This window comes from Aulonocara stuartgranti (assembly GCF_965226115.1).
Source record: "Aulonocara stuartgranti genome assembly, chromosome: 14".
Lineage (NCBI taxonomy): Eukaryota > Metazoa > Chordata > Actinopteri > Cichliformes > Cichlidae > Aulonocara > Aulonocara stuartgranti.
Window position 1 is genome coordinate 9,508,654 of NC_138950.1, and position 26,283 is coordinate 9,534,936.

General features: G+C 39.0%; 1 protein-coding gene across 4 annotated transcripts in view; it reads right to left on the minus strand.

Moving 5' to 3' along the window:
* stard13b (StAR related lipid transfer domain containing 13b) overlaps positions 1-26,283 on the minus strand; it is a 73,774-nt gene that overhangs the window by 42,471 nt on the left and 5,020 nt on the right. Inside the window, exons 2-6 of one of the 4 annotated variants that reach the window (XM_082502548.1) lie at positions 20,916-20,997; positions 17,901-18,914; positions 12,760-12,903; positions 11,459-11,608; positions 6,383-6,416 (exon numbers count right to left, since the gene is read on the minus strand). In XM_082502548.1, the coding sequence (XP_082358674.1) occupies positions 6,383-6,416; positions 11,459-11,608; positions 12,760-12,903; positions 17,901-18,800 (1,228 nt within the window). In that variant the 5' untranslated portion in view covers positions 18,801-18,914; positions 20,916-20,997. Of the gene's footprint in view, positions 1-6,382; positions 6,417-11,458; positions 11,609-12,759; positions 12,904-17,900; positions 18,915-19,563; positions 19,676-20,915; positions 21,169-26,283 lie in introns of those variants that run through there. The other 3 variants (XM_082502547.1, XM_082502549.1, XM_082502546.1) reach the window with 3 other exon arrangements.

Sequence of the window (26,283 nt, forward strand, 5' to 3'; positions counted from 1 at the left end):
TATGCCATGATCTAAAAACATTCAAGAACAGCAGAGAATCAAAATCATTGACATCAATCTGTCTGGAAAAGGTTATAAAGCCATTTCTAAGGCTCTGGGACTACAGCAAACCACGGTGAAAACTTAGAACAGTGGTGAACTTTCCCAGGAGTGTATGACCTACCAAAGTTACTCCAAGAGCTAGAGTGTTATCCAGGAGGTCATAAAAGAATCTAGAGAAACATATAAAGAACTGCATGTCTCACTTGTTTCAGTTAAGGTCAGCGTTCATGTTTCAACAATGAGAAAAAGACTGGACAAAAATAGCCTCAATGATAGAGTTCCAAAGTGAAAATCACTGCTGACTAAAAGATTTTTCACACTTTCACACAGAGATAGGTAGTTTATTTTCTCTTAATAGATGAAATCACCATTTAAAAACTGCATTTTGTATTTACTCAGGTTATGTTTGTCTAATACTAAATTTTGACTGATGATCTGAAATATGTAAGAGTAACAAATGTGCACAAAGAAAGAAAGGAGGAGGCAGATACATTTTCAAAGCACTGTAGCTGTATATTCATGCTTATGGGTTTTCCGAGGTTTCACAATCTGCTGTGAGTGTCTACACAATTTTGGACATATTTGTACTGGATTCTGGATGTGTTCTAACAAAGAGAAATAAAGCTACAATAACAATTCAAGGAAAATAGGAAAATGATCAGAGTTCCTTCAAAATGATCCATTCCTTGTTCTTCCCCAGGGAAAAATGCGACACTTAGCTAAGTATGGAATGAGAATGAGGTCAGACCATAACAAAGAATAACAACAGAGTTATTATTCCTTCACACAGCCTAAAACGTACATCTGATTTCAATACTAGCCCCACCAGCCCACTTTGCTTGTATATGTTCTGATTAGAACTGCGTAGGTGTCAGGCTATGTCATCTACTACTCACGTTCCCATGATGCTCTTGTGATGTGTATATTATAGTCTCTAACCAGCCTCCAGGGAGAGAAACGGAGAGAGCGACTGCAGCTGTCTGAGGTCACAGTCAGTCTCCATCAGCAGGCTGTGACCCTGGGTGACACTGGAGTTTGAGAACAGCTGAAGAATATGCAGGAGTAAAAAAAACAGCAACCCTGCTTTAATGCATTACTAGCCATGGACATTATATAATACCCACTGGTGCACCATCTATAGCCGGACTGGTGATTTATAATAGCAGTGTATACATAAGGCTCAACAGAGGAGTCATTTCACAGTGAGAAGGATTCTCATGTTGGCTAGTTTCACTGTGGGAATCATGAGTAAGGCTGGTAAATGGTTCTAGCTCTACTGTGCATTTAATCCCAATCATCAGAGCCTGATTAAACTTGACTTGGTGCCAAGGGGAACTGTCCAGGGAAGTCAACATTGTCATATTAGTTTTATACTGTTAATAGCAGACTAGAGAAAACATCTGTGGTGATGTTTTACATAAATAAGTACAGGTTTTTTTCAGTTTTCACAGTCTGATCAAAAACACCTGGGCCTTGTACACAAAGCAAGCAACTAGCTCTTACTGTGGATTTTACAACCCCTCTGCAGTTCAGCCTCAGTCATCAGGATCATGAGCGAAATACTTCATAGGAAATAAGATGTAACTATAATATGTGAGCAGAACAAATTAGTTAAAGTAAAAATTAATTTAAAATAGAATCTTACTGTATATACAATGTGATCTTGGATGGTACTGTATAGTATCCACAGTAAGCTTTGTGCATGCAAGCACTTAAGCATAACAGATTAAATTGACCATCATGCCATTATTAGTTCAATTAAGCATTCAGTGTGACACACTGGTGCAGGGTGTAGCACTGTGGTTTTTTCAGTCTGCTCCTGTTTCTTCTCACACAAAAGTAAGGCATGCATGTTCAGTTAATTTTGGTGATTCTCAGTTGTTCATAAGATATCTGCTTTCTCTTTGTGTTAGCCCCGCAATGGGCCAGTGTCAGCTGGGATAGGCTTCAATTCTCCTGCAATCCTAACTAAATGAGTGGTTATTGAAAAACGGTTGAAGGATAGATTTTGGTCATTTCCTCAATGTAGAAATTATTGTCCCCTCTGTTAGATCAATACAATCTGCTGTAAAATGTGCTGTTATTCAGTGTGCAAAAAATATTTTTAAATTCAAGTTTCACTGCTTATATTTACAGTCATATGAAAACTTTTTTCAAAGGACACTATGCAGTTCTGTGGAAGTGAAGTACAATTTTTCGTAGAGAAATTTTGCCACTCTTCTTTACATTGCATCAGTTCACCGAGGTTTGCATGTATTCATTTATGCTCGGTTCTCTTAAGGTCCCACCACAGTAATCAATCAGGCCGAGGTCTGAACTGGGGTATTGCAACACCTTGATTCTTTTGTTTTTTAGCTGTTCTGTTGTAGATTTGCTGCTGTGCTTGGGGTCATTGTCCTGTTGCATGACCCAGTTTTGGCCAAGGTTTAGCTGTCAGACAAATGGCCTCACATCTGACTAGAATACTGTGGCGACAGAGGACTTCATAGTTGATTAAATGACTGCAATGTGCCAAGGTCCTGTGGCTGCAAAACAAGCCCAAGTGCCTAATAGTTGGTATGAGACATTTGTGCATATGTGCTAAGTTTGTTTTTTGCCAAATGTGGAGCTGTGTATTTCACCTCCACTTTGGGTTATGTTTCTCCAAAGGACATTGGTCAAGAAATGGTTTGTTCAGACACAACTCTGCAAACCTAAGCCCTCTGCAATCTTTCTCCTGAACAACTTACTTGTTCAGTCATTTTCTAATTGCGCTGTCATGAAATTTAACATTTAACATTCTAAGTGAGGCCTGTAGAAGCTGAGACGCAGCTCTTAAGTTTTTTTTCTGTAATTTCTTTGAGCATTGCACAGTCTGACCTTGGGGTGAATTTGAAGGGACGCCCACTTCTGGTAAGATTGCTGCTTTGGAGCGTTTACCTCAGACTGCCTAAGCTTCTGCTTTTATAGAGATGGACACACCTGCTGATCATTAATCAATCAAGTGCACGGGATTAGCAGCACACTGGTGCAACTTATCCTTTTAATTCCGAAGGAATCAGTAAGGGTGTACTTAGTTGTGAAAACTCTCTTTTCCCCCTTTGTTTCCCCTTTGTTTTTCTTATAATCAGCAGCAAGAGATTTCCACACTGAAAGTAGATTAGCATATGTATTCAGAGACAGGATCTGTGTAAATGAGAGTATTAGAGGGAAGCCTCAGCCTGACAGTTCTGGGCCACAGAGTGCTTTTTAAGCCACATTTGTGTGATTTTCTCTCAGACTGGTGCTTGGGTAATACGATGTTGATCATAAAGCAAAAGACCACTTACTTACGCAAGTTTAAAGTCACAGAGTTCAACATAGCTGTGTCTTGGAGCCATTTCTGTGTCTAAACTTCACTGAAACTTGAAAAATGTAAGAAAATATACTTTTGCTGGACACAAAATCCAAAACGCATCTATTAATAAACCTAAATTTCTTCCTACGATTAAATAAATCTTTCAGTGAAGACAGTAAAGGCAGTTTCACTACTCTACTTATCTGTATTGTATCTGTATCTCTGGCAGAGACCTGGCCGAATATGCAGCTTTCAGCATTAGTGTCACTGTGGATTCATTAAATCTATGATTAATATCAGTCAGGCAGTGGGGTTGAACATAGTTGCCTCCTCTCACCAAAGGAAGCCATTCATTTCCACACTGCAATCAAAGACATGGGAGGGACTGGATTTCCATACAAATGACTGTATGTGACAGGGATTAAGGTACTTTTTGCTCATCATCTATGCAAGGTTTAAAAAACTTTCTATAAATGTTGAGCAATATCTTCAGAAATTAAACATTTCAAAATCAGTTTTAAGCTTTTTCCCCATCTTCTCTGAGTGTTTCCATATGTGGCTTGAATGAAGCTCTAGGCTTTTCTTTTTTCTTTTGAATCAGGAAACAACAAAACCAAAAGTCAAGAAGGTTAAAAGGTTGACTGTTTTCCAGAAATGACTCACAACATGATCTTAAATAAACAACAAGAAGTAGGAAGAACTATTTCAAAGATCTCTGCTCTCTGCTCGTTCTATTATAAGTTACAAACATGAAGTTCAATGTTCAAAAGAATTCAACACCATTAAAAGCTGTGCTGCTCTGACCGACCACCATGCTAACAAAAGATTTTTTTTCCACACTTTGTTAATAAAAATCAGGTGTGGTGGCAATTAAAAAAAAGAATAAAGATTAAATAAATACTAAATAATATTTATTTAATAAATATGACAATAACATAATTTACAGAAACCCACCATGCATTAATCATTGTAAAAGAACTTTTGGGCATCCTTGCATACAAGTCATGTGAATGTGTAATAAGCCTGCAGGACATTTCTAGCACATTAAAAGCAACAACAAAAACAAAGCCTCTTCTGGTCAATGTCAATGTAATGAGGTGGACGGTGATGTTATAGTCTACACCGAGGACCATCTGGCTGTCTCATATTCATGTCTTTAAAGAGGTTCCTGCAGCCCAGCTGCAAAATACAACCAGGAAAACTCACACCTAATGAGAAAAGACCATCTTTTACAGGATCATTCTCCGTGTCACTGGTTCATGTCTAAACCATTTGTAGATTCTATGTGCTTTTTGACCTAATAAAGTAGATAGGGATATTGTGTCTAATCTAGCTTATTCCAATCAAACTATCCAAACTAAATAAAAAAAAATTCCCATCAGAAATCATTTGATGGGAATCTTTTATCTGGGTTGACAGATCTGTTGATGTTTTTCACTGTGCTCGCACACTCAGGTTTCCAAGAATCAGTCACAGGTCACAGGACACAGGACATATCTCATTCACACGACCAGACCGCACATTAGTTAACTGCTTCATAAAAGTGACATGGAATTTTTCCAGACCGTAATGTCCACTTGTGCAGTGCAATCATGTACAGCTGAGGTCATGTGAGAGTGCAACCTGAGACTAAAATGGCATCTACCCAAATCCTGCAGCTGCCCCACAAGGCCTACATCACACCAAGCCAAATATTTCCTCACAGCAAAACAGAAACAATTTTAACCACCATGTGACCAATATATAAAAGGCCTTTAAAACAAGACTCTGTGCATTTGGACATTCTCAAGACACGGTTGGGAGGGAGCTGCCACCTGTGGCCATCAGTCTTATTGTCTGGTGCCTGAAGAATGCCACCATGTGAGCCAGCGTGCAATCCAGCCTCAGAGTGCACAGAGGGTTGTTTTTTTAAAATTACATACAGCAGCGGTCCTCAACCCCCGGGCCACAGACTGTGAGTCGTTTGGTACTGGGCCGCGAGAGTTGAAACTCAGGTGTGAAATTTATGGTTTTTAGGGTTTTTATCGTTATTTATTTTAAATCGTTTTTATCGTTAACTCTGTTTCCCTGGGTCTTTTTCCTTGTGTTATGAATAAATCTTCTTTTTTTGTACCGATACAGGTTTTGCTGTATTTATCCGCAACACCTTAAAGGCCGGTCCGAGAAAATATTGTCGGACACAAACCGCTCTGTGGTGCAAAAAAGGTTGGGGACCGCTGTCATACAGGACCGTACTTCACTGATGTTAAACTGGCTGTGGACTAAGACCAAAGACTCCTTAAACAATGACACTTTATGATCCAGTTATAAAGTTTCAAGGCATCAAAATTTAAAATTTCAGGGTCTTATGCTTTCAAACTCCCAAAAGAAATTCTACAAGGTGACAGCGTCTAATCCTTTTCTTACATAATAGTACTATTATGTAATAGTAGTTTTACTGTACAGTGAACATTAATTGATTTACAGATCTCCTTCCCCTCCAACAAAAAATCATGGTGCATTATATTTGCTGAGATATTTGAAAAATTGCATTAGAAATTACTAATCAAAAAAATGTTACTCTGTTTATGCTCACTCTTCTGTAGCTACCTAGATGCTAAAGTACCGTGAGCGGAACTTTACATGAATATGAAGGGAAAAGGATATGTTAAAGATGTAAGGACCATAATTGTATTAATCAACAAATACCTCCATGCAATCACTGGAAGTAATAGTAATATGCATTAACCTACTTATCAGATTTAATTCCTTATTAAGTGAAGGTGCCAGTCCACTTTAACACTTGATTATAGCTATACAAAAAAAACGACCCTTAGCTTTAGTGTAATATTAACTAATACTGATTTTTTTTTAAAAAGTGAAAGCAATACTTATTGATATGCAATTACCCCCCACTGCTTTCTGGTATACTCAGAAAGCATTTTCTCTATCAGCTTTATCTGGTCACATGCTCTCCCAGCATGCACTGCATAGACAGGCATTTTGTTGGGCAGCCACTAATAAAAAACAGAAATATTGTCTTACCTGCACCTGATGCATCGGTCACCTTACTGAACATCTGCAGGAAAAAACATTCAAATACTGGTCACTGTAGCAGAAACTGTATATATAACATGGTTTCTTTTTTAATGGCACTTTTCAAAAAAGAAGATAATAAATAATAATAATAATAATAATAATAATAATAATAATAATAATAATAATAATAATAATAATAATAACAACAACAATAAATTAATAGTCACTAAGGCTTTACTTGAATGCAGCTTCACTTTGGCAGCCATACATATGCACCAGTTCACATTTTTTTTGCCATGAAAACTATTCAGATACAAGCTCCTAGTTCAATGATTTTCTTTAAAATGTACTTATCATTATCTAATTATAATTATATAATCCCCTTTTAAAGAGAGTCTTATCAGCTTGCTTTCCCCAATAAGACCAAAGAAAAACTATCAAAGATCATTTTACAGAATCATTTCTTTGGAATGCTGTTAGCGCTGGAAAATAGACCTGTGTGGAAATGGTCTTGATGCATTCTCAATCATCCAGGAAAGTAAATCTGAAAAAGTTGATTCTGTTCATCTGGACATAGCGTTTTGTGGGAGAAACGCTTCGTCACTCATCCAAGTGACTTCTTCAGTCTCAGCTGACTTCAGGTTTCCCCCAAATCTTATAAACAGTGGAAATGAAGTGCTGATACATGAACTTGTCACTGTAAAATTACGCTGGTCAGCATATTCTTTATAACCTTTTAGTTTAATGGTTATTAATATAATTCTGCTACTGCCAATAGAGGCCAAGGAACTGAAAATCTTTTCCTGACTGGACATGATCTGTTCTCCTGCCCATCTCTCTTTTCCATTTCCCCTCTGTGGCTCACTGGTTTGATTTATCCACTTGTTTGCCTGCCCTGATTCCACGTTCATTGTGGAATAGGCAAAAATGCAGCATATAGTCCCAAGATGTCTTTTTTCTAAAACTACAGAGCCTCCATCACGACTGTTAACATACAATTAGCCCACAGGGCACTGTTTAGATTTTCTATTAACATACTAGCAAAGATTTCATAACTACAAACAGTATAAACCCTCACATTTTTACCTCTAGGCTGGATGAGCAACCTAGTAAAAGTCATGTCCATGTTGCTGTCTTCTCTAGATAGTCATTGACACTATTAGGGAATATAGCAAATAAGCACAAAGGACAGCAGGCAGTCGAAAGGAGATTAAGGGAATAATTCCCAACAAGTGTCTGGCAGGTGGAGGGGGAATTATCCAGGGTTAGCAGGCTCAACCACTCAGTTACCTCCAGGCACAAAAATCCAACTCTCTTTGAGAACCAAATTCAAAAACAAGTCATAAATGTATGACTCATACCCTTATGTGTGTATTTTTATCTCTGTTTAAACATAGACGAGTTGAGTGGAGCCTCTTCAAACCATGAGGTATAGCCACTGATGGATCCCTCATTATTGACTGTGAGATTTGGCACAGCCTGGCAGAATTTCCTCACGTATCTAAACACTGAAAAGAGTGTTTAGATACTCTTAATGTACAGACATGAAGAAAGTCCTTATCTCTGTGCTTAACTCTGTGCTGTAAATACATTTTCTGTAAATGCAGCCCTGGTAAGTTAGTCTCAATAGACCTGCTTTAGACCTAGTTTCAGAAATAAACTCAGGAAAATGAACACTCCAAAAACCAGATGCTGAGCCCCAGAGGAGATGTACCAATTTGAAGAGGTTTCAAAGACATGAACACATCAATCATTCTCTTTGTCTCAAAAGCCCCTGAAAATTATTTTATCCTGACTTATCCTGAGATCTGACCCACTTGAAGCACACATCGCCTGATTCAGGCCAATCACAGACACATGTCAAAGGTTACAGGTCAGAAAATGTGACATCCTAAAAAGAAGCGAAGCACAGAGTACCTTTTCATGGCTGTTGTCAGAGGAAAAACTTCCCTTTGCTTGCATCAACAAGAATGTTTATACGGATGGACAAGTCTGTGTAAGTGAATGACAGCTGCTGTCTCACCACACATGACAAGTCAACAAGGCCGAACAGTCAGTCTGAATGAGAGACCAGCATGCTCTACGTATACCCGTCTTTGTCAATGGCAATTAATGGAGGAAACCTCAACCCAAATACGTCTCTATTCACCAATCACAGAACACTGAAAAAAAGCTGGTCTCAAAAGCAGGGTGAAGCTAACCAGTACAAACATGAATAGAGTTGTTATTTTTCAGGCTTTATAGTCACATATACTCATCATGAACTAAATGTCATGGTGATTTGGGGCTTTTAAGGATTTCTTTGAACAGCGCAACACATTAAAAAAGAAAAAGGAGTAGCACTCTAATGCTAAACTAGTGTGCAATGCTACCTCTCATACACTCAAACTGTGTTGTCTAGAGTGGCTCTATTATTTTACTCTGTATTATGTGTTTACCCTCTTCCCATCTTTGCTACCATAAGACTTCTCCATGTTTGTGACTGGTCAGATGCTGCTAACACCACCCCTTTCATGTGAACGTGCGTGTTGCTAGATTGAGAAACTCTGGGTAGATTTATCGAGTTGATTACCACCTACATTGCCGACGTCAGGGTAGATGAAGCCAGATCACAGTAAGATATTCTGGGTATCTTGAACTTGCTTCATAGATGCAGGAGGTAAACACCATGTGACACAAGAGAGTGCTGCTGCAGTATGATTCAAATGAACTTTCAGTTCAAGTCCAGTTAATGCTAGAAGCACTGAAATCGAACTGTTTGCAGAAAAAAAGATACGTCTCTTTGTGCCTTTTGTAAAATCAGGTCTGTTTAGCTATTCATAATGGATTTTTTATGACAACTTTGAAAACCTTAAAACGTATTTTCCTCATTGGAACCACACGCAAGGAATATTTTTCTATAAAATCGCATAATATTTTGCTGTAGACATTGTGTAAAGAATTCTGTGTGCATCTTCCTCTACCAAGGCATTATCTTAATCAACATCCAAGACATTCCTGCTCAGATAAGGTCTAGCCTGAGGAAGCTATGAACTGCATTCCAGTTTTTAGAGATGTTACAGATGTAAGGGAGTGTATCATCCAGGTGCAAAAAACCTTTGCCACATGGTTCATAAAACATCTGTAAATTAAGCTGCAATTACCAGTTCCAGCCGTGTGTTTTGTCTCACACATTCAGCTTGTTTATTCTTTGACTCCAAGTCTGTGACTGAGACTTCATTTCAACTCCCAGCTGTCAGAAGTTTCATATGGACCCCAGAGCTTAACATGTCCATGCTGCATGTCATTTCATTTCACCTATATCTGTAAACTTTGCATGGTCACTTAGTTATATTGTTTGGCATTTGCAGATATATGTTCATTTGCTTGTTTGTGGAGGGATAGTGCTATAGTTACTGATATGGTATTTGGTGATCATGGGACAGATCTCTTGAACAGCCTAAAACATTTCATAACTGAAGAATAACATGAACTCATTATCCAACAAAATTACTCCATCTATAAAATATGTGAACATACACAGCTGCTCTGACACCAAGTTTTAACTCATGCCGTCATCATTTCCAAGAGGTACTCACGGGTTTCACAGAACATACAGGTGTCACCTATTCTGAGAATGTTCCAGAGACCAAAATGATCCATTTTGTTTAACTACAACAAAATCCAGTCTGTGGTTTCGTGTTGCAGCTAAACAAAATGAAACCTTTTCAGACTAACATCAAATATTATAATGTGGATGAACATGTCACAAAATGATACTAAAAACATGTATTAGAGGGATTTTATATTTTGGAAATCTTTCAGTTTCAGTTATTTGTTCAATTATTTCTTCACGGCAGCGAAACAGTCACATTCTTTGCCATAAGAAGTGAGTTGTGCCTCTCTAAGGATGTTTGACTGACCTGATTTCAAATCCAAACCCTAAATATTTACAGATGTGTAGACAGATGGAAATGTTGTGTAGATTGGGAATGAAAAAGATCAAAATCCCAATGATGGCTTTATCTTTAAAATAGTTACACATTTAAAATGTTTACTTTTGGGATTTTGTTTTGTCTACACACTTTGATATTAACAGTGCAGAGACAGGTAAAAGGTTGTTGCTTGAAGTTGCTGAATTTCAAGCGACTTCATGCTTGAAATTCTTCACTCTTATTTATAGTCACATCGATTACCTCCCTGCAGGTTTAGTAAAGGCCACTTTGCAACAGTATTTATTTCTCCTATGCCATTCACTTTTTAAGGTCTCTTTGATTGCCACATCAAAATCATTGGCTACCATATGGGATGGTAATTTGGCCCGAGGTTTTGTACTATTATTGTATTATTGTAGGGTCTTTACCTTAAAAAAAAAAAAGCACCTTGAAGAAACTGTTGTTTCTGATTTGGTGTTATATAAACAAAATTGAACTGAAATTGATCTAAATAAAAACAGGGTTTAACAGAATGTAGGAAAAACTGCTGACTCGCTAATGTCTCTTGGTGTAAACTGAAATCTAGCTCATAACATTTGCTATTAACAAATCTGTCTTTGTACCATCCATCCATTCGCTTCCGCTTATCCTTCGCTTCCACGACAGTGCTAACCACCGTGCCACTGTGGTTTATTTAAATCGCTGATTGTTAACAACTAGTGAGGTCACAGTCACCATTACTTATGACTTTTGACTACTTGAATGTTTGAGATATTACATTCACCAGAATGAGATTCAAGGACAAGCAGACAACCTAAAAAGCTATCGACTTGGATCATCTGTCATAAAGCAGCAGAAAAGCTAAATGGTAAATTTACATCATTTGTCATTGGATTATTTATAGATCATTATAATTTAGAAGGAAGAAGAAAGAAAAGAATTCTTAGCTACTTTAAATTAACAGGCAGTCCATTGAGTAATGCCCATTGGCAGTCACCCAAATATGCTGTAATAAAAATCCAGAAACTTAAATCTTAGGCTGGATCTACCAAATTAATTGAGAACAACAGCAGAGTTTGCATATCCTGTACTGCACACTATAAGCTCTTATTGGCTTAGAGAAACTGACTGATCCCTGCAGGAAGCTGAGGTTCTTAGAAAAACTTACCGTCTTCTTGGTTCTTGCTCTGGTTCCCATTGAGGAGCTGCGAGGTGTAGAAAACCAGTCTCTGTTCTGACATTCTTCTCTTTCTGGTCTATGGAGAACTTGGTCGTTCAGGGTTCGTTTTAACGTGGGCTTTGGAAGCGCACCACCCCACTGCAACAACATCACAACAGCAAACTGTCAACAACACTGTTTGGTCAAACAGAAAAGGACAGGATGGGCTCAACAGTGGCCAGGGGAAAAGAAAACAAGAGGCTGAGGTCGGCGTCTGGGGAAGTGAAATCTCCACTCTCAAATCAGCTTGACAGAAGCACACAAAGGAGCCTGTATGTGTGCATCTTCCTTTGAGAAGACAGAGAGTATGACCTTGTCAAATGTCCCAGTAAAGATGTCTTGTCTTCTTGCCCAGTTGCCTGTCATTAGTTAAAGCAAGTAATAGTGAATGCCTGGGATGGTTATGCAGATGCCTGTGAGGCATGTAAGCCTCTCTCAGCCATTCCTAATGGACCAAATCATACAAACTCCCTTCCAACACAACAGCTCTTCTGTGCAGTACATACATATGGAGCCCAAAAGAGCACTTTTGTTCATGAATGCAAACTCTTGTGGGATATTCCATGAAACACGCCACCATGAGAAGGGCCCTTTTTAGAAAACAGTGGTATGGTCGCAGTTGTAATGGCAAAAGTACAATAGCAGTCTGTTCCTGCTGCACCACTCTGACCAGGCTAAAGCACTGTAGATTCCAGTATCACATCTAAGTGCCGCAGACCTACATGATTACACAGACTAAGAGGCACACAGATACTTCTAGACAGCGTGACAAAGCCCATAGTGTCACAGACTTTATTACCATATCTCACAAACCTTGCAGCACACTATACCTCCCTCCACATACTGGGTTTATGGGTTGTTCCTGCCTTATTTGAGAGCTTGTCTATATCCTCACCTAATGTGCAGCTCTTTAAATATATGGACCAGGACATAAAAAATTGAACACCTGTTACTTACAGGTCCAAATAATCCACTGGGATTTTCTCAGAGAGCAAACTAAATTGATTTAGGAAAGTTTAAAAAGTGTGACCAAGTATGCGGCATGCGCTTCCCAGGAATGCAGACATACCACACCAAAGTGGCTGTAACACTTCACATATCATAAGGTACTGAAAGTGGAAGTGCTGCACCCCGCGTGCTGCTTTATAACACATTCAGTGACACGTACTATTAATTCTGCACGAGTATCAAAATACAAAACTCATTGCTAATTATAGCTATGATATCAAGCTGTGTGAACAGACACCAACCTGTTTCTTGCGGGTGGTGCAGGGCGTGTCTGAGGGGGACGAGCTTGCACTCAGAGCCTCCTCTATGTCCAGATTAAGCTGGTCTAGTTTCTTCATTAGCTGACTTATTGACTCCGACCAGGGTGACTGGACCTGTGGAGACTCCTGTGAGTAATCAAGCACTCAGGTAAGAGTCAACAAGCAAACAATGCCATTATATAGTATTCAGCCAAAAATTGAGTCAATACAGGGACACTTTTTAGTACTGTCTAATTAAAACTATCAAGGGGTGTTTTATTCTGCAAAAAATTGGGCATTTTAAATTGTCACTTTTACTATCTTAATTATTGCTGATGTATTATAATAGACTTTTCACAGTTTTCAGAAAACATCTGTATCTTATTTTTTGCAAGTTTTAACTGTCAAATAAATCGCATAGACTAATCACATCATCAAAATCAAAAGTCGTCATCAAAACTGCAATGGAAGTAATCCAAATGAGGGTGACTGGTTAGTCAAATTTGACACATGCAAGCTTCCAGGTAACATCTGTCAATTTACCACATCCCCATAGGCTCAAAAAGTTACAGACAAACCCCCCAAAATGTTCTTGTAAATTGCAGATGCAGAGATCAGAGGTCTGCCTTGCTGCCATGCATGCATGAAATGTGATATCCTCAGGGTGAAAGAGCAGACGAGGAGGTTCCAGACATGTGTGCCATACAGAGCATGATGGAATACCCCGCACTGGCTTTCACCACTCCCCAGACACACAGTGCGTATATAAATAGACCATCTTTACGCAGACAGGAGCTGTGTCGGTGCTTCTGGAGGTCCATCCTCATTAATCAGCTGGATACACTTCAGTCACCAAAGCATAAATTATCATTGCTGTTCTGTAATCTGAGTAGAATGTCAGCCTGACAGAAAGGACAGATATCACTGTGTGTTTTCCTTGTGTAGCCCTGGGAAAGATCAAATCCAACAGCACCCGTGTGTACCTTTTTCAAGAACCTGAGTATGAAATCCTGGGTTTTCTGGAGGATTTATCACAGTAGTAACAGTTTTAAGGGAGCTCCTCCAGGTATTCCATACACTGCAGAGTAAGTATGTTAAAATTGTATTCCAGGACAAAGAGCTGGACATTTAGTAAACAGAAGTTTGAGTTCAGATCAGCAAAGGTTCACTCGTGGTTTATCCAGTAGAGCTTCTGTGTTCATGTTTTTGTATGAGGTAGATGCACCAAGGCCATTCTGAATCGTTGTCTGTGACGTCTTCAAGTTTGCACGGAGTTGTCATATCAGTTCCTTCCCAGCTACTTTGTTGCTAAAATGTGGATTTTTGAGTAAAAACAAAAGATAAGAGTGTGTAACAATCGTGACTCCAGGCTTTTAAACGTTTCCTCGAAATCCCAGATAGTTACAGAAAGGGTGTTTCTTTTCCTCAGTGAATGTTGATCGACTCCAATTTCCTGTTAAACTCAGAGGCAGTGATCATCAACCACCTCCGTAAAACCAATACGTAATTTCCTAGAATTTTAACTAAAACCCATGCCTGAGCCTTCTGTAATCAAGTCATTTTCTCCAACATTAGAGCTTACTTTTCCGAATGAATGCTCTGTTGGGGAGTTCCTGACAATGCCTTGGAAAAGTGTACCTTTCCAGTCGGAAGGTCATTATTTTCAAATGTTTGGAAACAAAAAAGGAAAATCTAATGAAAAGTAAGAATAAATACAAGCTATCCTATCTACTTTAAAGTAACTTTCTTACTAATAAATACCTCCATTTCAGAGAAATAAACTCAAACAATCCCTGGTTACATGGAGCTCTACAAATGTTGTGACATTGAGGCAAGTAATAATAACACTAATAGCAGTAGGAGTAATATTTGTACTAATAGTAATATCCCTTTTTACTTAATATTTTTATCCCTTTTTATTTAATATCATCCGCTTTCTTAAAGCTGTAAATCACTCTCAATGTAGCAAAACATTTAAATAATATTACAAACTTATTTTGCATTCTTTCTAAAATTTGATGAGCTGGAGGAGACACCAGGCACACTTTTCAGCCGGCTGATCAGCCATGGTTAGCTGACTGACCCAGCACTGGGAGAAAGTGCTTCCTTTCACTCAATCCCAGAGGAATGACCTAAATCTGGCCAATCCCCTGCTGACCTCTAAGGCCTGAAGGGTCTTGAGGGGTCACCAAAGAGGAAAAAATAAAGCTTCCTTTCTCTGCTAGGTCTGCTTTTCAAGACTGATCAGGGAATGTAAAAGGTTTGACATTGGATCAGAATGTTTAGACAGCCCAATCCTCTCTGTCTGCTTAACAAATACAAGGAATTTTCACTTATTGTGAACAGAAACCAGACAGCACAAACTCTGCCCTGTGGTGGATAAACTTGTGGCCACTGCTAATAAGTGAAATGAGAATGATAACAATGATTCTGTGCCTGAGCTTTTTTTATTTTACATGTAAGCTTCATCAGGATATTCAAAATGAAAGAATACACACTTATTCCCAAAAAAGAATCCTCCTACACGCTCAGTGTTTCTGTTTCGGCTTCTGTTTGTGTCTGTCTGAGGTATTCTGCAGATTGAAAACAAGATATTTTCCTGTTTGTGTTTATGAAAAACAGTCATGGAAGGAAAAAGTTGTTCAGCTGCTCAGTGTATGTTTGTCTGTGGCTATTTGAACTCTTTTGATGAAGAGTCAAAAAGCCGAAATAGTCATTTTAAAGATATTGGTGATCAATTCTAGGCCAAATGACTGAAAATACTGAAGGAACGGAAGCTGGAGATCTTGTGAGGTAATTGACCCTGGGTATCAGACAAACACAAACGCAAGAGCCAGATGCCTCATTCTGGAACAAGCTTGAGCCAAATCTGTAACACACTCACACTGCATCTTTTTAGTGACATCCCCACAAGGTGCTCCTCAGGAATGTGGGCACTTCTACTTGGAATGAGACAAATTCCAGTGAGGACTTGACAGTCAAGTGAGACACTACCCTTGATTCATCTCGTCATGCCTTTACCCTCAATCCTGCCCTGGCAATTGTGTGAAGCCTCTACACCATAGCAACTGCGCTGGTATGAGTCAATCCTTTAGATAAATGCATCAATACTATCATCTGGGGACAACAAGATGTGAGCTGACTATAACTTTATCAGCGCAAATTGGCCACATTGTAAACCCCAACATACTGGCTTTGACATGGAAATGAGGAGTTAAGTGTGTGAGATCTGGGCTGGCTGCCTAGTCTACGCCACCCACAGAGAGTGCCAGAGATCACCATGGAGGTATCCAAATGTAGCAGCCGGTCATGCGAAAGGGCAACGGCTACCTGGCTGCTTGGAGAAATAAATTACATTCCTACTACCCTGTGTTGCAAAAATACCCCATGAACACAGCCACAGCCATATCTGTAGAGCTGGAAAGATAGTTTAAGAAGTGCATTCTTTTACTTACATTTGAGCCAAAATCAGCTGAAGTAAAGAGTTGTGAAGATACCACAGAGTGTTAACTTTATGCAAATGGTGCCCTCATATGGTTCATGTTAACTACTGCAACTGTGTGCTATTTCAGAAATAATCTTTCACATCCAGAGACTTTAAAGAAAGATATGCACACTACCACAGTCAAAACAAACTGGACTGTGCAGCTCTAGTGTTCTGCAATTACATATTTAAATTATTCAATCAGAGGTCTGGAGCCAACCCAGAAAAGGGAAAAAAAAAAAACCAGACAGGATGAGGCTGAGAGATGAAGCAAATAACAATAACTACAAGATAAGTAATTAATTAGTTAACTAATTTATATTGCTACGCTGATGTTTGCTACTTTTTATTTTACTTTATTTTACTTGTGTATTCATTTATTGGTATATTTTCCATAGCCCTACTGGCTCCCCCTTCTAATAACACACTATGAGACTCAAGCATGCTCACAGAAACATAAAGTTGTCCGCACACTAGTTCCTTAAAACTTCACAAACAACTTTTACATGCCTTGCCTGGCTTACAGTAACCCTCACATAACAGCCTGCCTGCCATAAGATGACACGGTTTGTCGTGTGACAGCACAAGAAACATTTGTTGCTGTCCTTTAATAATATTTACAACAGACTCCCTGGATTCCCTGCATTCCTCAACTCCTCTCCAAAACAACCTATTCAGGGCAGAGTATCATTCTGCACATAAAGCTGGCATTACGACATCTTCCCCAACCAACAGACAGAGAAGTCGACATGCGCTTTACTCTGCCCTGCTCGACTGTTAAAAAAAAAAAAGACAGTTATGTGCAATTGGATACAACCTCCTCAGCTGTAGCGGAACACATATTTAATGGATTATAAGACGAATGTGCATATAAGATTTTAAAAGGGCAATAAAGATTAGTGATTGCCTTCGATAAAGATGGGGCAGAAAGCTCAGTAATGGGCAGCTAAGTTCGGTGCCAATAGGCCTACTGAAATGTTGCTGCCTTCTGATGGAGTGCAAGGAAACAGAACTGCAAACAGCTTTGTACATCAGTACCAATGTGGAGTCTATGTACTCCCACACACTTATAGCAACTCTGTTTTAGCTCTCAGTGTCAACCTTTCCTTTTCTAAAGAAAACAGAAAAATCATGAATTCAGACACTGAACTGTACCTATGTTATCAGTATATCCGTTTCCCTCTTCTTAGGATATCATGCTCTAAAACACTTTATTTTATTTGCCTCCAAGAAATCTTGTGTGAATTTATGACAGAATTCACCGGTTTTAGCACACGTGGGAAAACATTTCACATGTGCTAAATTCAAGTGCAGGGTCTTCTTACATTATGTCTTGTATTGAGATATTTCATATGTTAAATATATAGTTTTTTGGGGGGGGGGGTTTGTAGGGGGACATCTAAAATAAATATCACGTGTCATTTATGAGTGCTGTGAGCGCTGCCTTATGTGGCAGGAATAAACAGTTCTGTGGCAGCATTTAGTGATGAATCTACTGTTGTAGATTTCCACTTCATTACGTTTCTTTTCTGTTGCTAAGTAAGCAGATATTTTATTTGTGAAATTGTGCATCTAAAAATAACTTCTATTTTCATGGCAAGGGGTTATTAATTGATTAATACTAAAATTGAAGGGCAAAAGAGAATATTTTAAAGCATACCTTCTCACTGCTGGTTTCCCCCTCTGCTTCATAACCACAGCTTCTCAGTGTGTGATCATTTCCTGCTTGTGAGCTCGTGCAAAGTTTCTTTTTCTCTTTGCCTGCGTTCCTCTGTCTATGATGGACAAGGAGATCTTGACCGTGAGGTAGCTCTGGGAACACATCGTCATCGTCGTCGTCGTCATTGTCGCCGTCGTGATGACCATCATCGTCCTGCTCACCTTCCTGTGATGAGCCTCCGTCGTCAGAGCTCTCATTTACAAAAGCATAGCCGTTGCCTGTCGGAGGGCAGGTGTAGTCTGAGAAGGTAATGGAGCTCTGTTTGTGTTTCACAATGTGTGGCAAATCCAGGACTCTCAAGCCACATTCGGGAATAACTGCAGGGACCTCAGTGGCAGGAATGGAGTTCCGATTAAGGGCGACTAGGTCAAAGTTTTCGCGGTCTATTTTCAGATATTCACAGGTAAAATCCAGCGTCTCATCAGGATGATTCTGCACAGCTTTGCTTGACTGGTCTTCTGATTCAGGAGGAGGAGGTGAAAAGTTACCACAGCAGCTCTGATTAGTCCTGAGTGAAATAAGTTTCGATTCAAGAAGCTGAGCTGAGTTCAGAGATGCTTCCCTAGGGATGACTGACTTTTCTTCAGTCTCCAGAAAGCACACAGTCTTCTGAACAGCACAAACAAAAGCCTTTTCATTTGTGGTTATATCTCCACTTCGCTCTAAGAGTGAGCTTTGGGCTTTAGAACAAAAATCATCTCCTCTGCGCTCCAGTGAGTCATTAGTTGAGATAGCAGCATATTCTCTAGGTGAGTCTTTTGTGAGAAAGGTCACTTTGTGCAATCCTAAAACTGTCCAAGACTGATGATTCTCCAAATTCACCTCCGATGTGACCTCCATTTTTGTTGTATTTTATAGTATTTCATAATTCAAAGCATAAATCCACAAGTACTTGAGCTTGATATATCGGACGGCCATTTTTCATGCAAGACTCTCAAACTGAGGCAAATGAACCTGAAACAAACAGACAGATCATTTGTAATTCATGTGAAAAAGAACAAGAAGATCACAGCTCACAGCACACGTAAAACGAGATGATACATACTCGAGATGTTTACGTATGTCTCTGTGTCCTGTAATTACCACAGCCTCACTATACCCTGTACATGTGTAATATAAAGCCTCTAAATCTAGCTTTGAACGGCTCTGAGTACATGCCATCCAGCCAAGAGCGTGGAGTGAAACTAAACTCAACATCTGGCTCATGCTGGGCTGTTCAAGTCTGGATCTGTTTCACACCCAATAGTGGTGACATCACTGCACAGAGGAATCTGACTGCTCTTCCACAGTTGGTGATTTATTACGCACTCCGCCATTCATCAGGGTAGAGGATGTCCGTGGATGTCACCCCTTCATTAAGCCCTTCTTTAAAACGCACCTTGGACAAGCCCGAGACATTCAAAGTGTACGCGGAAAAACAAACAATTTCCTTATTGTCACGGCGAATGAGATGAGCCGTGTGGAAAAATAAAGGAGGATCCAAACGCAGGCACTTGTAAAGGTGTGAGGGTGGTTTATTAAACACAAAAAATAAAAATGGACAAAAGGCGAAAGGAACAAAGGCTAAACTATACTGGGAACAAACTGACTACAGAACACAAACCTGAATATGAATGAGAGCGAACAGAAACAGATGGCGGTGGACAGCAGGAAAACACACAGATGAAGCAGGGTGGATACACAGACGGACCAGCAACTACAAAGACAGAAGACGCGACTTAAATGCACACAGAGAAACACAGGTGGGGGACACAGCTGGGAGTAATCAACGAGACGAGACAAGAGGTAAAACTGAACACACTCACATGAGACGCAGACCTTCACAATAAAACAGGAACAAGAAACCATCACACAAAGACGCAGACTCGACACTGAGAGACAGACAGAAAATGACACATGGAACTTGAACTAAACCTGCAAAAACATGAGAACACAAAACCTACTAACAACTCCCTAAACAAGAATAACTGAAACATAGATTCATAATCATCATAAGGAAAGAATCCAAAATGCAAAAACACACCAAAACACGACAACTCAAAATACTGGGTCAAACTGACCCAGAACCGCGACACTTATTTTGCCACCAAACAAGTTTGTCATCTGTGTAAGTCAAATGACATTTTTTCAGATGATCCAGGACGATTCCTGAATAACCATAACCTACAGGAGACCTGCTGTTTCTAATCAGCATTTTAAAAGCAAAACAAGTCACATGCAAGCCCAAACGTTTATCAAGATCATCATTTAGGTACGCGTATTTACGTGTATTTTGAAAGTTAATTTGTGTAGTTTAGCCCATGTGGGTCGGCGCTGTTTCTGTGAGAAATCAGCAGTTGGCAACGCCTTTACATGGCCTTGAGACACTTGACAAACAGTCATACACAAACACACATGCACACGAACTTTGGAAAACAAGCAGATAAGGCATTCTCAGACAAGGACAAATCCTAACTGGAAAAACAATGCTAGACATATGCATTTGCAAAGGCATAAGCAGTGTTATATAATAGTTTACGAAACTCTGTATAGGGTCTTCAGTACAACCTGTATGGTGTATGGTGTATGTGAAGTGTACAGAGGATTAGGGTGCCTTTCAAGGAAATGCTCTTTTTTTTCCTTACTTCTTTCTTTCTCTTTTTTTTCTTTTGTTTAGTGTTTCCTTGAAAAGTCTCATTATCCTCAGATGAATGCCGGGCTGATTTAAATGAAGAGAAGAAGTCACAGAGTGAAGACAGACTTCGTGTGTTCACTGACATGGCAAGACTATCTAGAAAAGTGAAAAGAGTCTTGGGGGATTATTAAGGCAATAAGAAAAAAGTCCTGAATAGTTCAACATACTTAGAAACAACATACAGCCTAACACACAAACTCAGCTAAGCATTATTAGCAAAGAGAGAAATTAACAGTTATCGTGGTTTCTACACTCATAAGCACAGGGAAGGTGACTCTTACCTGCTGAGTAGAAATGAGTTGTCTGTGTTTCCTAAACAATGTCACTGAAATCATGGCAAGACAGAAACAGCAAGCCTGGTTCCTGTAAAAACAGAGAGAGAGAGAGAAAGAGAGAGAGAGAGAGAGAGGGAGTTGGACAGCCCCTCACAGCGGCACACATGTTCACATAGACTTCTTCTGGCAAGCCTGCCATCACCCCCTCCTTATGCTTTTCTCTGGGATAGGGGGGCAGCAAGAGTGATCAGCTCACATTCTCCCTGCATATGAGCAGGGAGAATGTGTACTTGCTCGGAGGTGAAAGGGGAGGAGAAAGGAGATAGAGGTGGGTGTGCAGAGTAAAGGGACCAACAGTTGATAGTGTAAAATAACGTGAAATGGTTTCAAGACCTCAAAAACAACCTCTGGGGAATGCCTGAGTTCACTGGCTGAACCGTCTGTGCTCAGCTTTGAAACACTGTGATGAGAAAGAATGCTTTCAAGTCATTCACCCTGGGAATCAGGCTGGAGCAGGTAATCACAGATTAAGATGATATCTTTGTGAGAAGATTGAAACGGAAGATTCAGATGCTGAAAAGGAAGCATGCTTCCTCAAGTTTTCATTTACAAGCAAACACTGACTGTTCGGTTTACATGAATACCACATTGTACTAATTTGTGTAATATTCACATTATAAAACATAAATACATTATTCTTAATGGCACCTTTGGGAAATGCCTAATAACTGAGTTACATTATTGATATTACTTCATGTATAGAAAATATTTTTTTAATGTCTGTTCAAAGAAAGTCCCTATAGGTCTCCATATTTTTTAAGTGATGTAGATTTATTTTATTTTATTTCATACTGCTTCTGGAAGAAATTTGAAGTAAAATTATGCTTGCTTTTATAAGTTTATAACAATTGTCTCTTTTATTTGATTGTCAGGAATAATATGTGAAACCACTTCTACAGAAATAAAAAGCATTTGGACTCAAACTGACCTCTGGCCTGAGGGGAGAAAATGCTTCTCTCATTCATAAAATACTTTGCATTCAGCCTGTGGCTGTCATCTTCCCTCAGCAGTGTTGAGAGCTTCCTCCTGCTCTTTATTCCTCTTTTCCTAATTGTCTTCAGCCTTCTTCCTGCACCGTTCACAGTTTGAGTTAGGTGTGAATTTTACGCTTGAACAATCCATAGATCAGTGTTAAGTAACTTAACAAGCAAGTTAAAAAGATTCCTCTAAAAAAATTCAGGTAAATAAACTGGTCTGCAAATGAATCCAAAAGCTTCCAAAAACTGTAAGATACTATACTATGCTATAGTACAGTATAATATACTTTATATATATATATATACACACACACACACACACACACACACACACACTATATAGTATACTATATACTATACTATATATAGTATAGTATACTATAGTATACCATACTATAGTAGTATATAGTATACTATAATAGTATACCATACTATATAGTATATACTATTACTATACTATTACTGACCCTTATAGTGCATTTTTTTTTCTTAATCATATAACCCATATGTACGTACAGCAGCAGAAATGTTTCCATGTATATTTAGGAATACTTAACACAGCAGTTGTTGAATATCTATTCAAATCTGCTTTTTGACCTTTAAGATAGGGTATGAGTGCAGAGTGTGCATGATCTTTTGTTCAGTCATGACATTCCTGATGTCCTTGATGTGTTTATGTTTATATTTCCTCTACTGTCTGGATGCTTACATGGAAAGGTTACATGAGGCACACAAGAGCTTTGGTGTTTGAACATTATCATAAAAGGGAAGTAGTATAGCCCACTAAATCTCTCTATGTATATATATACACTGTATATTTACAGTAGTCACTTTACACTGGTCTAACACACAGCTAGCAGCTACACCCACCTGGCCATTCATCTCTCAGTCAAAATGGTCATGCTTTTTAAAAAAGCATGCATAACTTAAAAAGCAAACAAAAAAAAAGTATGTTTTTTAAAAAAAATTGCTCTATTGGACTGAAATCAGGTGGATGTAGAGAGCAGTCACCAGTGAACTCCTTGTCATATTGAAGAAACCAGTTTGAAATGATTTGAGCTTTGTGACGTGCTGTGTTATCCCACTGGAAGTAGCCATCAGAAGATGGTCACACTGAGGGATTGGCAATAATCAGGTAGGCTGTGGTGTTTAAATGATGCTCATTTGGCACTGAGGTGCCAAGAAAATATCTCCCACACCATTACAGCAGCAGAAGCCTAAACTGCTGATACAAGGCAGGATGAATCCAAGATTTCATGTTGGTTGCAAACAATTCTGATCCTACCATCTGGATGTCAAGGCAGAACTCCAATTCTTTTAGGCAATTTATGACTTTAGCCAGTGAAAATTCATTTAATTTGACTAGGCTTTTAAATTCAGAACTGTTGCACTTGAGTGATTTTACTAACAAGTCGAAGAAGTCATGTTTTGGGCCCGTGTAGCCATTGAAGTTTCTATTTTCTTCATTCTAGTGGTTCCAGAAACATTCAACTGTTTAGTACCAAAGCTAAGCGCAACTTTTGAACCCACAATCATACGCAGAGCTTGTCAAAAAGGAAACAAGACAAGGCTTCCCACTGCAGATCACTGCTATGACAACTATGTCAAGACAGGTCTGGGGATGGATATGTCAGGCTTGCAAAGCAAACTATTTGAGATGGCAGGAATTCCACCAAGGCAGCAGGCAGCAGGCGGAGGCGTTCCGTGCCAAACCCTCCAGAAAGAAGCAAGTGTGAGTGAAAAAGGATATTACTGATACTTCTGGCAGATTTACAGAGCAATCAGAGAGACAGATTACCAATCTGTTTGTCACTCACTTCAGCTGGATGTATAAGAGACTGAAACTAGAGGAGTTCATGATCACTCTGTTTTTCTGTTCTCTCTTTTCGAAACATTACAGTTTGACAAATCTAAGGTTATGGAAGATCTTTCTGGGGTGACGATTTGCCTTTGAGTTCACACAGCCATGTGAAAAAACTGTCAAAAGAGTCATCTAAACCCCACAATGCTAAAAAGCAATAACACTTTTTATGTCCATTTATATTTACTAAATATAAACTCCAAATAAATATCCTTTACATCCTGTGTGTGAATGATCTATTTTTTACTTTCAAACTTTTCATGATCATTTTAGAACTAATTAAATGTAGTTATTTCTACTTTTTGGAGTTAACATGTAATATATAGCCAACTGTTTATGGACCTCCGGTACAAACATCACCTGTAATTATATTTTCACACGTAACAATGATATACACGTAGTGATGTCAAGATATTAAGAGATTTATAACTTGTGAGGATGATTTACACTGTATGAGGTGAAACACATTCACCTGCTGTCTCGTCTCTCCTTCTTCTTATCAGAGATATCAACAGGGCTGTCAAGATGAGACAGACGCTCTGAAGACGCTGTGATCTTCACATTGTATAGTGAGATTAAAGTGAGGGAAAGGAAATGGAGCCAGCTGTGTTGTTGAAACATGTGGCTGTATGGTGGTAGGTTTGCCTGCCAGCAATGAAATGTCCTATTGCTACACAGAGCAAGAGACAGAAAACACTAACAGTGTCAGTATGGAAAATGAATAATTTATCTGCTTCTGCAACACTGATAACATAAAGCATTGCTTATGCTGTTGTACGCATTTTATGCAATGCAAACTGTACAGAGCTGTGGCAACAGACAGATACAATATAAAACACAAACATCACTAGAAAACATTCCAGCGATACCGCAGTCTGGCTCAATATCTCTGCTGCTTTCTGACTCCCCTACAGATTCACAGCATACCAAAGAACATGGGCAGATGTTCTGCATTATCACATGAAGCTACACTTGAGCTTTATCCCGTAAAAGCTGTGCAGAGAAAATTAGAAGCCCAGTTTTCAGATTGTTTTTTCTCCTCATCAGATTTGAATTATAGCCTCTAAAGACTGATAAAGGTATATTCACAGTAGTTTTAATGGCACATTTCATCCTGAATTCATCTAGGAAAAACTAAGATGTGGATAATTGTGAGATATTATTTTAAAATACCAGCAATAAAAAAGCAAAATCACAAGAGCTACAGGGAACAAATTGGATAATTATAGAAATCAAACGTAATAAGCATTTTAAAGGAGAAATTTATGTTTTCACTAAGCAGGTGACAACATGCATGATGAAGCCTGATGGGTGAGGTGAGGGTTTAACTTAAATGTGCATGCAAACAGCTTGCCAACTTCTCTGGGGATGAGTATCCCTTTATTAGAATAAAAACTCAGATTTCATCAGTAGTGTTGCAGTTTACATGTTTGCTTTGCAATCAAAACAGCATTGACGCAGTCCTGAGAGAAGACTTAAATCCAACTGGAGTTGTGTTAGGAAAGGCATCCACCATTAAAAAAAAAAAGAAAGAAAGAAAATTTTCCAACTCAAATATGCAAATAAGGGAGCTGCTGAAAGTAGCTCTCATATTTCATCAGTCTTTTGGAGTTCATTAAAAAATAAAAAGGGCAACATCAGCAGATCCCAGATCTTAAAGCCACCCCTCTGAAATAAAACACTCTCTTGAATGAATTAGAACAGCTGTTCTTGAAATGCCCCCATGAGGGCCATCAGTGTGTGATAGCAGATGTTATCTTGGTTTGTTAATTGCTTAAGCTTTTTCTTGCTGATAAAACAGCAACAGAGACTATTCTATTCTAATTATCTATCTTAAAATAGAGTTAAATATTCAGATTTAGTGACCAGTAGATTGTTGCGTTAATCAAATATTTTCCACTTAAATTGAAAAGCTGAGACTTTAAAACCAAGAGCTTTTCCACTCGCACCTCAACTGTAACCCCGCTGGCAAATATTTGTGTGTCTATATTTTTGGCTATGCTCCCTTTCATGAAGTCTTGGCTCATTGGCTCACGCATAACAGCTTTGACAACACATATGGGCAGAATGCATAACAAAGGAGAGCCATACAGAAAGAATTAGTCAGGGTAACAGCTGTAAGGACATTGCCAAACAATGAGCGATGCCAGGGAATACTGAGAAGATAATGAACGGAAAAATGTAAACACTGGGTGAAACGACAGAAAATTATACCACAGCCCAAACACAGGCTGCCTCACCTGGATGTATGTGATTATAGGAACACAGGACTGGATGAGGAGTCAGTCCATTATACTTTTCGTGTGACCAGAGGATTGCCTCGGAGGGAACGAGCAACAGGCCGTCAATATCATACAGAAACAGCAGCTACAAATTAATTCAATCCAATAACCACTCCTGCTCTCACCTGCTGCAACACGCTCTACAAGCGCTCGCAATCTACCAAGGAATTCTTTCCGCTCGGAGTTGAGGGGTG